The following is a 15,514-nucleotide window of genomic DNA, read 5'->3' as shown; positions in this document are numbered from 1 at the left end:
TGGTAAGCAATTATCTGGTACCAATTTTCCTTTTTATTTTTCAGCATCAAGAGAAAGCCAATCAGCTTCATCAAAACAGAAGAAAAAGGCTAAGTCCCAGCAATACAAAGGACATAAGAAAAGTGGGTCACCATGTGGTGTTTACATACATTTTCTCATTGTTAACCAATTGGGGTCACAGTATTCTTGCACAGAAAATTCTATCCTTGTGAGAACTGATGATCTGCATTATGTATTATGCTTAAAGGTGCAGTATGCCATAAAAGGCAAACCTTTTCAATCATGAAAAACATTTTAATTGAGAGGAGAAATTACTGCCATAGTATTTACATGGTAAAGAAAGAAACCTACAAATGTTTCTTTTTTTTTTTTAACAAATGTTTCTTGAAATCATTTAAAAACCTACCAAAAGTCAATACTTTTTTATTTTTTTAACTTTTCATTTTAAAAGCTAAAAAAAATAAATAAATAAAAAGCAGGTACTTGATGCTTACAGTAGACTCAGAGCTTAATAAACCCATCCTTCTGGGCTGGGATGTAGCTCAGTGGCAAAGCTCTTGCTTCACATCTGCAAAACCCTAGGTTTGATCCCTGGTTTCAGAAAAAAAGAAAAAAAGTTCTTCTTACAAAGTATAGCTGTCTTTCTAGAACAATCAATCCAGGCTGATGGCTACCAAACCAATTTTTCTCAGTGTGCTTTTTGTGCTATATTTTGCCTTACAGTGAATGATCATTGACATTAATAGCCACAGAAATATAAAAATATGCTGATATTCGATTCTTTTAAATTTAAATCTTTTTTTGGCCTGTAATCCCAGCTACTCAAGAGGCTGAGGCAGGAGGATTGCAAGTTTGAGGTCATCCTGGGAACTTACTGAAACCCTGTCTAAAAATTTAAAAATTAGAAAAGGGCTGGTGATGTAGCTCAGTGGTAACTTCTGGGTTAATCACTAGTACCAAAAATATATTACCCTCACCACCAGCATAGAAAGCCACAGGTTTTATAACTTCATGAAGCATATCATAGAATATTTTATTCTAAGATAAGGTTATGTATCTTAATGAAAGGTTTTTTTAAGCAAAATGTTCTGGAGGATTAAAACTTAAAAGGCTTAAAAAAAATGTCTCCAACTGACTTGCCATATGTTGAAATAAGTGTTGATAGCACCATAAAGACTCAAGTATATTTTTATTCTTATCTTTCTAATTACTTATTTGTTTATAATTTTTAAGGGAGGAACTTAAAAACTTCTACTGGCCACTGTAATGGTGCTTTGAAAAATAAATTTCAGGCTGGGAATAATGACACCTGTAATCCTAGAACCTAAGGAGACTAAAGCAGGAAGATCACAAGTTCAAGGCCAAACTTGGCAACTTTGCAAGACCCTGTCTCAAAAAAATTTAATAAGGGCTGAAGTTGAAGCTCAGTTAGTAGAGCGCTTGCCTAGCACACGTGAGGTACTAGGTTTGATCCCTGGCACCAAATAAAAATAAAACAAAGGTACTGTGCCCAATCTACAACTTAAAAAAAAAAAAAATTAAACCAGTGAGGCACAGTGGCGCACACCTGTAATCCCAGTGGCTCGAGAGGCTAAGACAGGAGGATCACAAGTTCAAAGCTAGCCTCAACAACGGTGAGGTCCCAAGCAACTCAGTGAAACCCTGTCTGTAAACAAAATATAAAAGAGGACTGGGGATATGGCTCAGTGGTTGATTGCCCCTGAATTCAATCCCCAGTACCAAAAAATAAATTAAAAGGGCTGGGGATCTCCAGTATCTCAAAAAAAAAAAAAAAAAAAGTTTTTTTCCCAACACAAAACCCTAGTCAATTTTCTCTACACAGAGAAAAGATTGTCTCTTGCCCCTTTACAGGATGCACAGACTCAGAATTTTTTGCCAACAGCTGCCTAGAAAGTCTGATATTCCCCTAAAAGTACTTCAGAGAGTATTATCAAACCAGGCAGATCAAAGGAGTTCCTATTCATCCGGATATAATTAGGAAGAATTCAGTGAGAATTTTTTAACTGTGGATTAACTTTAGCAGATGTAATCCCTTAGCTTTCTGTAAGAGGAATTTACAGGACAGTTTAACTGGTCTTATAACTTTCTGTTGGAAAACACGTCATAAAATTGTGAGATTTCAGTATTTTCTTTCCCAGATATCAAATTAAAAATGGTTTTATGCTACATATGATGGTGCAAACCTATATTCTCAGCTACCCAACACCAACCTGGACAACTTAGTGACACCCTATTTCAGAATAAAATTTTTAAAAGAATTTTAAAAAGGCAAAGGGCTAGGGCTATAACTCACTGGTAGAGCTAGCCTAGGTACATAAGGCCCTGGGTTCATTCCCATATTGCAAAAAAAAAAAAATTAATTTTATTACTCCCAGATTTATGAATAATACTATTTATTAATTTATGACTTATTGTGTACACATTTCAAACACCTCCCTCAATATGATTCTTTCAAGGCTTGGTTCTGGCTATGGGATTTAGATTATTTAAATTAATGGGCTAGGGGCATGGAAGAAAGAATGTAATTAATGAGGTAATAATATCAGTACTGGTGATATTTATCCTTACTAGATTTCTGGATTAGCTGGAATATTGAATTTAGTTATATAGATGGAATATATTCATAAACTGTGACTTTTCATAGCTCTCAATATTATGACATCATTTTAATGCCTTTAAATTTTTCTTTGGATATAGAAAGGAAAAGAAGTACAAACCTGAGCTGGGGATGTAGCTCAGAGAGAGAGCTCTTGCCTAGCAAATGTAAGGCCCTGCAGTGGATCCCCAGCACCACAAAAAAAAAAAAGAGAGAGAAAAAACACAAACACACACACACCCTCATTAGAAATCTGTAGGACTGATGTGGTTTGGAATTCAGAATTTTTTGGATTTTAGAAATACAGTGTGTGTGGCATAAATTTTGTAATACCCATTGCACACTCTGGAACATTTTCTGAACCAAAAAATAAATATTTACATTAAATGGATCAAGTAAAAATTATAAATGTATGACAAAATGAGTATGGTTTTGTTGTCAAAATATTATAAAATTTCTGAATGTTGGAATTGAAGATAAAGAGTGTAGTATTAAGAAGGAGCAGTTTTTATCTGCTGCTTTTTTATACACACACAAAATGATTTATTAGAAAATTTTCCCACAACACCATTTAGCTAAATAAGAACAAACTTGGGGCTTAGAAACCTAAGTCATTCGTTGCAAAACAAGCTTTTATGTCAGTAGTACATGGGCTTTTATCTCAGTAGTACATGGGCTATAAAACCTTGTGTTTGCTGGTTGGTTATTATGTTCTGGCTTTGTTGTTTCATCTTATAACTCTTTGGTCTTTTTGGTACTTAAAATCTTTTATTAGGATGTTCTTTGGTACTGTTTACATTTTACAGAGACATGGTTGATTGGCTTCATCATTCTAGCTTGTGGGGGTTATGAGCTGAATTCATGCTGTAAAGGTGTAGTTGTTAACTAGCTCTTTTGAAAATAAGTTCTGCAAAGAGGATCAATCTGTTCAATCTTAAAAGCCTCTTTCTCAAGGTGTAGTAATTCTGGAGCAGGAAAAGCAACACTAATTTCTGTTAAATTTCACTATTTTCAGGGCTACTGGGAGTAGTAGGATTTGGAGATTGTTCCTTGCCATTTTACCTCTATAAGTTATATAATTTATTAGAAAAAAGTCTAAGTAGTTGTTGCACATGATTTTGGTTTGGCAGTTGAGAGTTGAATGTGTACTTACTGGAACTTTAGCTTCCATATCATTTTACATAGGAATGTTGTCTTAGATTTATCTTTTAGTTCTGATTTTGGGAAGCATAATTCTGATTGCTCTTACCTGGGTCATTGTAGACTTTGGACAAGAACAGAAATAACTTAGAGTCACAAAGCTGTGTAAGTATCCTTCAGCTGTCAACCTCAGTAATGCGTTATACTTGGTGATTTGGTATTAGTAACGTTGAGAGTATATTTTTGATTAGTAAAAGCTCTATTGTAAGCACTACAAGGCTAATGAAACTATATCAGAAGGGTACCATAAATTTTGTTTGAAAAGAAAGCAGCTAAAGAACTTTCAGGCAATGAGCTTTTAAATTTTAGAAGTGCTTTTCAGAATAAGAATTAGAAATGTTTTCTAAAAGAATGTCTTGTTATCCAGGCATGTTGGCACATGCCAGTAGTCTCAGCAACTTCAGAGGCTGAGACAAGAGGTTTCCAAGTTAAGGCCAGCCTCAGCAATTAGCAAGACCCTATTTCAAAATACCAAACAAAAGGACTGGGGATTGAAGCTCAGTAGTAAAGCACCCTTGGGTTTAACCCCTAGTATCAAAAAAAAAAAAAAAGAGAGAGAGAGAGAATTTATTGTTAGGGGAGCAGCACATTTTATATCAGTAAAATCCTGCCCCCTGGATAATGCAGTTAAAACTGTTTTACTTTGCTTTCTCCCTGAAAACCAGCATTTGAGCTTATTTGGCCAGTGAAATACTACCCTGAAATTATCGCTTTTGAAATCTTCTCTCAGTCTGGGAGTGTAGCTTGGTGTAAAGTACCTGCCTAGTATTTATGAGGTCCTCCCAGTCCCCAGCATGGCCTGAGAAAGGGGGAAAAAAGACTTTTCCATTGTTTTTTTACCCTACCTCAAGCTGAGGTTTTCTTGAAAGAAATTAGCCAGCTAGCTGTTCTCCATACTAAATGGTCTCTATAGTTCATTTTGCTTTGTAATTTTTTTAAATATACTGGAGAGTTAGGAGGCAGTCAGAGAGCACTCAGAGAGCAGAAACGGTGTCTCCCACTACCACTCCCAACACTCACACAAACTCAAACACTCCATTGTTGCAGGAAATACAACCCTAGCATAGTGGGTTCTCTTTGCAGTGTCCTGTGCAACCCAGCCTTCCTAGTTATGCATTGCACTTTTCGTACCACGCACGTAAGTCAAAGCTTACTTCAGTCTGACTTGATGTTTAGAGAGGAAGATGCCAGTTGGGAAGAAGCCTGTCAGTTTGTCGAGCCTGCCCATGACAGGCGGGGTGCGGAGGAGCTTCTCTGGTGACGAAGAGTTGACTCCTCCTCCATACCGAGCCCTGCCAGCACAGACAGCCCCAGAGGCCTTCCCACCTCCCAGCACTAGCCGAGAGTTCAGGCCCAGCCTCAAAACAGGTAACGAGTCACTCAGCACTACAGGTACTGCAGAGGGTAAAGTGCTGGGCTGGGTGGTGGGAGACAAAGCATGGTCTGGCGTGTCAGATGCTGCCTCATTAAAGTTTTCTTTTTCTTTTAACTAAAATATTCATTCTCACTGATCCTTGGTAGTCACATCACAAAGATGAATCATCAGGAAAGGTTTTTTTGTTGTTGTTGTTATAAAATACTTGGTAAGCTTCAAATTATGGTAAAGTTATTTCAGCTTTATGGAGCTATGAAGCAATTGTAATACTTTATGGTTTCATTAGATTGGCAGATTTCTTTGTGACTTGACCTAGGGGAGAAATGTGTCATGAAGGAACAATCTGATCGATCAGATCCAAATGTGAGGCTTTGTTTGTGCATTCCATAGGGTCTCATTCATGGAAAGGTTGTGTTTTGACTTCTAGAATAAGTGTGCTCTTTGGTAGTAACATTTACCATAAACATTATCGAATAACATAAATTTAGAAATATGATATCTATGTAATTTTGGTGTTGGGTTTGAGATTTATTGCCATAATTTCATGTTTATGTATGTATAATGAGTGATTTATTAAGAAAGTGGCATTTGTCTTGAGTTTAGTTGGTGAGGCCAGAGTAATAGATTAGTAGACTGCAGAAGGGGTTATTTTGGCCATTTGTAATTGCTAAGAACAAGGTGGTTTCAGAGGATGCCAGAGAGCTTCACTTTCATATGATGAACTTTAGGCATGAGTCGAGATGATATGGCTTCAAAGCCAAAGTTCTCAGTATTCCTTAAAATGTCTTTTATGTGTTGGAAACCTAGATAAGACTTAGTGCCTACCTGTTTTCCTCTTTCTTCTATTTGCTAACATTTTTGCCCCTGAAGTTATCAGCCTTTTTTTTTTTTTGTCCATTTTAGAATATATTGTTTATCTTTTGCATCTCTCATAGTCTGTTAGGTCATCTTCCCCTTTCCTAAGTGTTTTTCTGATGATCACCCTGATACCCCAATGTCCAGATTAGAATTACAAAGTTACTTGCTCTTTAATGGAAAAACCTTCATAGTCTGTCTGAAGAACCTTCCAGTTGTTTTTATTCTTGTTTGTTTAACTTTTCATTTTATACTTGCTAATTATGAAATAGTCTTCTTTACCTAATTAAGTGTAGACATTTTGAGTTCTGAATATGTTTGAATTTTTATGGGATTTGGGGTGTATTTTCTTGAGACAAAACTAATTTTAGAGGCATGTGTCATTTTGTGAGAGGTCCCAACTCATGTAAAACAGAATTTGATTTTTTAGATTGGCAAAACCCAAGAATTTAGAGTAGGCTTGCCAAACAGAAAGCAGCACATGGCTTCTTATGTGACTTCCTTCTTCCTTTAGTGTCTGTTGTGTCTTCTGACTTGGGGGTGCATCTTGTGGGACATGGTGTGATTTTACTCTGGTGAAACTGTAGAGACAGCTTTGTTACCTTAACTATCTGAAAACTGCAATTTAGTTAGCTGTTGAGAGAATTTATTATTTATGGGCTTTATAAGTGGGAAAATGTCATTTTTGGTTTATTTCATGAAATGTTAGTGATTAGTGTCAACAAAGTGACTTCCTTTTAAAAAAGAGAGCTAAGAAAAAGCATTTGTATAGAAGATGACATCTGGCCACAGGATCTATTTCATCCATCATTCATTGAGAATAAGGCCTGAAGGAAAAATGATTAGTGTGAACATACTAGACAGGCTTTGTTTTTGATTCCGTGAAACTTTTCATTAAAACATTCCACATCTGAGTGAATGTATCATCTGTATCTTGAGTGATTTTTTTTAAGTACATCATTTTCATATTTTAACATGACTAGAAGCCTAATCCAGAAATTTGTTATTAGCAGCAAATGCACGTAGCTTCAGATGTGCTTTAGAATCTCAGCTTACCTTTCTTAACATTAAAAAAATAAAACATCTGTTTGAATGGAACATGTTTGATCTTAAGGCACGGTAGTTCCCATTCATTTAGCCATCTGATCATCCTACAACAAGATATCGTTTTAATCAACCTTTTATTGTGGGTACTGCACCTTTAATGAACTTGGGTTTTGTTATCTATGTGTTTATCTTTGTGGTATTGTTAAAATGTCCCTAACATTTTAGTGCATGTGACATGAAGGATAGGTATTATACATTTAATACAGTTCTCTATAACAGCATTTTATTAAAAGTAGTTTGTTTTTTTTAAAGAAAGGAAAGAACTGCACAGTTTTGTTTGCTTAACCTTCAATAATCCGATTGGTGTTAATTTTGCTGTTATTATACACAGTGTATTCGCTTTTCTGTCTTTGGCCTACTGAATTTTTAACCACCAGTACCAACACAGGTACCAAAGTAAGACAAGAAAATAAGTTGTCTGCTCAGAAGATTATCCTGTAAATTAGTAAATAAGATGTCAGAGGTCATTAAATTTTTAAAATAATCTTCTGTGTAAGTAAAATCAGGATATGGCGGTTGGAAGTGTAGTTCACTGTTAGAGGATATGCCTAATATACACCTGCCCAAGGTCCTGGTTTCCATCCTTAGCACCACACACACACACACACAAAAAGTTGTAGACATTTTAATACTGTTCTACATAGTGACATTAGTGACAGCATTACTGTCACATGAAAAATGTAAATGCTTACTCCCCCTTAATGCTCTTGAGTCCTAATTCTTCTCTTAAATTTACATTTTTATTTTCAGTATGAGCAGTTCTCAGTTTACCTTCCATATTCATTAGTCTCCCTTATTCAAGTGGAGTATTTTCTAAGACCACCTCCACCCCAGTGGATGCCTAAAACCACATGTAGTACCAAACTCTATACATATATGTTATGTTTCTTCTTAATGTACATATCTATGATAAAGCTTAATGTATAAATTAGGCACATAAGAAATACTACTAATAAAATAGAAAAACCATAACAAAGTGCCACAATAAAATTGCCAGCATTGTTGCTCTTGTTTGGGTTAAGTGAGCAGTTACTTGAACACATGTACTACAATATTATGATAGTCCATCCAGTAACGAAGATAACTTTATTAAAGGAGATAGGAAAGCTCCTAAGTGACTAACAGGCAGGTAGTATATAGGGCACAGATAGACCTGATGATGGGAAGATTCACATTCCAAACAGCACAAGGTTTCATCACTCTACTCAGAATAAGGTACAATGAAGAACTTAGAATTATATATTACAGGAATTTCCCATTCAATATTTTCAAACTATAGTTAAGCACAGAAAATTGAAACTGCAAAAAATGAAACCAGAGATAAAGGGGGACTACTGTATTTGCATCCTCTCATTCCAGATTGTTAATGAAAAGATACCTAATAGACACAAACCAAAAAAAAAGTCTTTCCTTTGATTTGGAGCCAGATACCTCACCTCCAGAGGCTCAAAGTTACTTCAGTGAGTAAAGTGAACAGCATGAGCCTGGGGGCCTAGTGATAGATAGGGTTCTCAGGCTGCCCAGATACAGGGTGTGGCAGCCCATCACTCCCCACTGGTCATATAGCTCTTTAAGGATGTTAAATGTTGCCAATTCTTTATGTGAAATCTCTGGTTTCAGAATACTCAGATTTTAAAAGGTGTTTATAGCTCAGTAGTAGAACACTTGTCTAGCTTGACCCCAGGCTCAGGTGAGAGGGGGAGGGGGATAGGGATAGTTTGTGGCTGCCAATTTAGTAGATCTGTGTACCCTGAAGAAGTTGAGCAAGGTTAGCATTACTCACCATGGGACTAGATTCCAGTGATTGTATTATTTTAAGAGACCACCTCACCTGTATTTCAAATTATTTGTAACTTCACTGAGCATGGTGGTACACATTTGTAATCCCAGTGATTCAAGGGGCAGAGGCAGGAGGATTGCAAGTTCAAGTCCAGCCTAGGCAACTTAACAAGACCCTGTTTCCACATAAAGAATAAAAAGAGGGGCTGGGGATGTGGCTCAAGTGGTAGCGCACTCTTCTGGCATGGATGCGGCCCGGGTTCAATCCTCAGCACCACATACAAAGATGTTGTGTCTGCTGAAAACTAAAATGTAAATAAAATATTAAAAAAGAATAAAAAGAGTTGGGGATGTAGCTCAGTGGGAGAATGCCCCTGGGTTCAATGCTAAATACTGCTCCCCCTCCCAAAAAAAAAAAAAAAAAAAAACGCTTTGTGTTTTTTTTTGAAACTTTACCAGCTCAATTTGGGTTAGAGAGTAACGTGGTGAATTGAACCCAGGACTTTTTACATGCCAGGCAAGTGCTCTGCCACTGAGCGACATTCCAACCTCCTGGACAATAACATTTTAGGAAAACTGAACACATCTCTGAGAGGTTGGGTAGTTCATGAAACTAGTCTGACAAAGAGAGTTCTGTGGGCAGTCTAATGGTGCTGGGTAGTTAGGTTGAGGGGTAGTAACAAGTTAAGAGTAGTTTATTAAAGGAGATAGGAAAGTCTCAAGAGTTAAACCTGACCTGAAATTCTGGCTTTGGACCCAGCAAAGATGAAATTCCTCTTTCCTGTCATAAAATATTGGAAACTAAAAACAGTCCTCCATAGAAATTAAAACCTGTTCAAACATGACCTATCCATAAATAGAGTATTGCCTAAACTCTGAATTTGTTTTCATTAAAAAGCGAGTCATCAGATAAGAACTTGGCCAGGCAATGTGTACTACTATTAAGTGATCCCATTGGACAAGTTAGTAGTTTTGCATCAGTGATTTTCACATTACTAGTGTCAGTAGTTTTTTTGTGTGTGGCCTTGGGATTGGAACCCAGGGCCTTTGTGTATGTGAGGCAAGTGCTCTACCCTTGAGCTATGCCTCTAGCCCAGTAGACGTTAAACTAAAAGAATTACCCAAGTTTTCTATGCCTTTAATTTAAATATAGGAGTTTAATACCAGATTTATTTTTATAAATTAATATAAATGTAATTTATATGGCAAATATTGTTTCATATTATTCATAATATATGCATGTTCATTATGAGATTCATGCTGTTTTTACTTTAGGGGGGTCTTTTTAATAAAGGTATTCCTGGGCTAGGAGTATAGCTCAATAGTATAAAGCACTTCCCTTCTGTGCAAAAGTCCCTTAACTTAATTTCTAACACTACAAAATAAATCAAAGGTGCTCCTTAAGGACAGTAGGCTCATATTAAAGTCATACTTATTATGTATTGTACTTTAGAAGTATGCAAGGAATATGCCATTGTTTCTGTAGACATTGACATAAAAGTGAATACTTTATCATAAAGACAATTATTTTGGATTACTGAGCACTATTACCTTGAGCATTCCATCAAAGGTGTCCACTATGCAGTATTATTCCTTTCTAGAACATTCCTAAATTGCCAGTATACAATAAAAATTAAAATTCAGACCAGAGGTATTTCTCAGTGATAGAGCACTTTCCTAGCACATGCAAAGCCCTGGGTTAGTACCCAGCACTTTAAAATAATAATAAAATAATAATTTTTTAAATCAAATGTTTAAACTTTCAGGGTTGTTGTGCTTTGTTGTGTTATGTTGTATTTTTTCTAGTGCCAGGAATCAAAACCCATGCTAGGCAAGCCCTCTACCACTGAGCTACATCCCCAGCCCTCTGGTGTTTACTTCTTAGATTTATTGATGAAGAAGTCTTATTAACTATAAAGCTGAAGGAACATGAAGAGTAAAGGCAATCTGGATATTCCAGAAGCTTGATAACATCCTGTACATTTCTCTATTTCCCTCCCCCTCCCTCCCTCCCTCTCTCTCTCTCTCTGTCTCTCTCTCTCTCTCTCTCTCTCTCTCTCTCTCTCATATGCAGTGACTACGTTGCAGCTGAAGGAGGAGTTGCTAGATGGAGAGGATTACAACTTCCTTCAAGGAGCATCTGATCAAGAAAGCAATGGCTCTGCCAACTTCTACATCAAACAAGAGCCATGAGGTGGCTCAGAAACTGAGGGTGGGAGGGGGAAAATTTTACACAGAACTGATTTATAATCCAGCTGTACAGCGGGCTATTCTACTGGGACATTTTGCTAAACACAGAAAATTTCAGTTCCAGATTTTTCAGGTGGGTAGGGAAACTATTTTAGCCGGGTGGGGGGGAAATTTTTCAATTTATAAAAAGATGGACAATTTTTGTGTTGTATTTGAAGCTTTTGAAAGAATTTTGTAATATTTTCCAAGTTTGGATTTATGTGCATTGTTAACAAGAACTGAAAATCTTAACTTTTTTGGTAAGATTAAAGTTTAGGTAGCAGGATTGAAGGAAATGATTTAAGAAGGATATAGTTGTAAATGCAAATGAACTGTCATTACAAATGAACCTTTTTGGTACCTGTTGGGAGATTTTTGGATTTTAGAAGTTAAGCCAGTCACATCTCCAGCTTCCTTTGCTGCAGAAATATGCAACTGAACCCCTCATGGAGGGCTCATCACCATGTAGATCACGGAAGGGGTAATTAATTCTGCTTGATGGCATTTTATTGCAGCCCATTTTAAATGTTTGTACAGAAATGTTTTTCATTCTGTGAAAATTTATTTGGAGTTCTATATGAAACTGGAAGAACTCTGGATACATTTATGTGTTCTTTTAAGTAAAAAATGATTCAAATTATCCTAACACTAAAGTGTTTAAACTGGAATGGTTGACAAGATATACAGGATCTCGACATACATGTTGCGGGGTTAGGGAAAATGCAATATTATCCTAAGTTTATTTTCTTTTCCTTACTAAAACAAATCCCACAAAAAGGGATTCTGATTAATTCTCTGACATTTCCCTCCATCTGTGAGATAGCAACTTGGCATGACCACACCCCAAAACGGATGTTCTATATTACCAAAACAATCAAAAGTTGTTCAAAGCCGAAATAGGTTTAGATTTCAAAATCATTCCAGCTCCACATTTAACTAGCTTGGATTTGTTAGAAAACTAATTTGAAAGAGAATTTAATTTTCATACAATTCCTATATCTAGTATGAATTATCTTTATTTGTAGTCAGAATTTATTTTAACAGTAATAACAGTAAGTGATTTGGACCATTTTGAACATTCCCTATTTTAAAATTCACATGGCTTCCTTTAAAATTAGGGTACAAGGGTAAATTGGTGAAAGGTTTGCTGTTTTCTAACCTTCTACCGAGTTGTGACTGAATGAGAGAGCTCTAGCGTTTACCAGTGAGGTTCATAAACTAAACTCTCAGGAATTCATTGCATCTGTTGTAGAAGTGCTTCTGGGTCTTAGCCTGGCCTCTTCAGAGTGATAATACTGACCATCTCCTCTGGAATATAGGCAGGGCTAATTAGAAATTAATCAAAATGATTAACCTCTACAGTCCTTCAGCCTATGAAATGCTTTAAAAAATGTTAGAAAGTCCCAGGAGACCATTTTAGGTAAGATTTTTGTTTGAATTTTAAAATGCATAGAACGTTTAAAACCAGCAATTTATTTTCTAAAATATTGCTCTACTTTTGGGAATAATAGCATTGGTAATACGCACAGGTTTACCTCATTCTATGCAAGAGGGGTTAATATCATAAGATTTTGTAGTAGCTACTGGAAGTAAAATGTGTTACTTTATAATGTAAGAATGTATGGAATCGCATGTCACCATTTCTTAATACTGACTCTTTGGGGGCATAAATGCAGATCACATCAACGCAAGTTGATTCTCGTGTCAAATATATGTGAATTCAGCTGTAAATTACTGGATATCTTAAACAACATTGCTGAGAGGGACCTACCATAAATGTGACATCCTCACACTTCCCAAATCTTGAACTTCGAAGAATCTTCCCATAAACTTAAAGCCTAGAAGAGTTCCAAGGCAAAGGGTACAGCAGTCTTTATTCTCAGGCTCAGTGGATTAAATACAGGACTGTGGCTCCATGATGCAGGCTCAAGAAGCCTGTGGTGTACTCTAGGAGTACCTTGGGTGTAGGAGCCCTCTGGGGAACTGAATAAACCAGGAGGGATGTGATTTGGAGCCAGCCAGTCCTGGTAATTAGTTCTGTGAATGCTCATCTGTAGCCAGGTTTTATAAGCTTCCAGTTCTATAGCAAAAACCAGGCTCTGAGTGTTTTAGGATTTCCCATATACTCATGAAGTGTTTTTTGTCTTGATCCAGTGACCAACAGTTAAGGGTTGGTAAGGACTTCCTACAGTCTAAATACAACCTGAAGCCCTCCTCATTACTCATACTCTAACTCCTGCTGCTGAGAACAGAAAATAAGTCAATGCAGAGGAGATATATGTCTCAGCCATAACTCTTGATTGTACAACTCAGTAGACCCATTCTCTTACGGTTCACAGTGTACTGCTGACCTTGGGTTTGTTTTTGTTTTTGTTTTCCTGTTAGGATTACTTGGGGACTTTTGGTAGTTTAAACTCTTTAACCTTTTCCTTGCTGTGTATGAGGAAAGCTAAAGCTGTTATCAACTTCTTATTCTACGGATACTAACACGGGTTTTCAGTGTTTGTTTGTTTTATTATTATTAATTTTGTGTGATGTGAATACCCTCTCCCATCAATATTTGTATTATGGTGCTATATATTTGGTAATGATCCTTTAATATTGGGAAGGGATTTTAAAAATACTGTGATTAAACTGGGTTTCTTCCTTTGATTTTCATATTTTAAATAAAGCCACAGTCATTTATACAAAAGAAAAGCATCTCTCTGTTCCTAGGCAAATCTTTTGAGGACAGAGATCAAAGTAAACTGCATAAGGTTTTTACATCATTTCTGTATGTATTTGATATATAGATCAATATCTGTACAAATTTAATCTTTTATTTTCTGGTAACTTGTGATCATTGAGAAAGTGTTTGAAACTTTCTCATGAAGTGTATATAATGGCGTGAAAAATTCCTTCAGAGAAATTTATGTTCCTTTCATTTTTACCAAATTGCAAATTTTCAGCATGGATGTGAAAAGCATTAAAATTATAACTTTGTGTACAAGATTAAAATAATTCACTAAATTTGCCCTTTTTTACACAAAATAAAATGTTAAAGTTAAGCTGTATTTGAGCATTCTTTACTGTGTTGTGGTTTGAGGGGGATGCTTTATTCAAAATGTTGAATGCCTTCTTATAAGCAGCTCTTAAAGAGGCCCCTGTTCCTTCCTAGAGGAGGAATTTCCTACTAGTAGGCAAGGAGAAACAGAGGCCAGCATGGACCCATAGTTAGACCCAGGACCTCTTTCTCTCCCTCTCTCTTTAAAAAAAAAAAAAAAAAAGTTCCATAATTGCCTCACAGAACTCAGGGAAGCACTTTTCTTTTTTTTTTTTTTAAAGAGAGAGAGAATTTTTAATATTTATTTTTTTAGTTATTGGCGGACACAACATCTTTGTATGTGGTGCTGAGGATCGAACCCGGGCCGCACACATGCCAGGTGAGCACGCCACTGCCTGAGCCACATCCCCAGCCCCGGAAGCACTTTTCTTAATCACCCTTTTTTAAATAAAGGATATAAAGAATACAGTTAAGATGCACAAGGCAACTCATGTGGAAGGTGAATGGGGCTTCTGTGTCTTCTATGGACACCACCCTCCAGGCAACTCAGGAATATGGAAACCCCAAAACCTGTACTTTTGGCTTGCTATGGGAGTTTCATTATATAGGCATAGTTGGCATGGTCCATTGGTTATCAACTCAACCTTTAGTCCCCCCTGCCCTTCCTAGAGGTTGTGGGATGACAATTCCAATCCCTATAGGCACAAATTGGTTCTAAGAACCAGCATATCCCCACCTTGAGGTCAGGAAACTAACCTCTCCCCACAGTCACCTCAGCATACAAAAAGATCCTTAAGGCAAAAGAAAATCCAAGGGTCTTAGGAGTTATGTACCAAGAATGTGGAGAAACCAAACATTTTTTTTTTTTTTTTTTTTTTTTTTTGGTGCTGGGGATTAAATCCAGCACCTCAATGTGCAAGGCAAACACTCCACCTTAGGGATACCTTCAGCCCCCAAATGTATTGCTTCCCTCACAATGTCATTCATTTTGTTTAGTGTAGCAATTTTCATAAAACACAGTATAAAGTCCTACATAGAAGTGATTTCATTTTTATCATTTTCTTAAAACTATAAATCCACCTCTTTAAAATTCAAGAGAGCGCTACAAATGCATTTTATAACTGCCTATCCAGCCAAATTAATCTGAAAAGTAGGATTCCTGCTTCTAGCCTGGAAAAGAAGCAATCTTAAGTATTTCATCCCAGAATAAAAAGGAAGGTGATAGAGTTGCAGGTATACCAGGTATGGGCCAGACACATGGAAGTTAACTGTATTTGTATACACTATTTCATTTAATCCAGCATTGCAC

The 15,514-nt window shown here is 36.5% G+C and overlaps 1 protein-coding gene across 20 annotated transcripts in view; it reads left to right on the top strand.

Moving 5' to 3' along the window:
• Mbtd1 (mbt domain containing 1) overlaps positions 1 to 14,209 on the top strand; it is a 65,930-nt gene extending 51,721 nt beyond the window's left edge. For 17 of the 20 annotated variants that reach the window (XM_078042260.1, XM_040268977.2, XM_021724105.3 and 14 more), the window contains 3 exons: positions 45 to 122; positions 4,994 to 5,185; positions 11,008 to 14,209. In XM_078042260.1, coding sequence (XP_077898386.1) covers positions 45 to 122; positions 4,994 to 5,185; positions 11,008 to 11,126 — 389 coding nt within the window. In that variant the 3' untranslated portion in view covers positions 11,127 to 14,209. Of the gene's footprint in view, positions 1 to 44; positions 123 to 4,993; positions 5,186 to 11,007 lie in introns of those variants that run through there. The other 3 variants (XM_078042262.1, XM_078042261.1, XR_013436125.1) reach the window with 2 other exon arrangements.
• The last annotated feature ends 1,305 nt before the right edge of the window (positions 14,210 to 15,514 follow it).

Source organism: Ictidomys tridecemlineatus, chromosome 3 (assembly GCF_052094955.1).
Source record: "Ictidomys tridecemlineatus isolate mIctTri1 chromosome 3, mIctTri1.hap1, whole genome shotgun sequence".
Taxonomy (NCBI): Eukaryota; Metazoa; Chordata; class Mammalia; order Rodentia; family Sciuridae; genus Ictidomys; species Ictidomys tridecemlineatus.
Note: the sequence above shows the minus strand (reverse complement) of the source record. Positions and strands in the feature narration are given on the sequence as shown.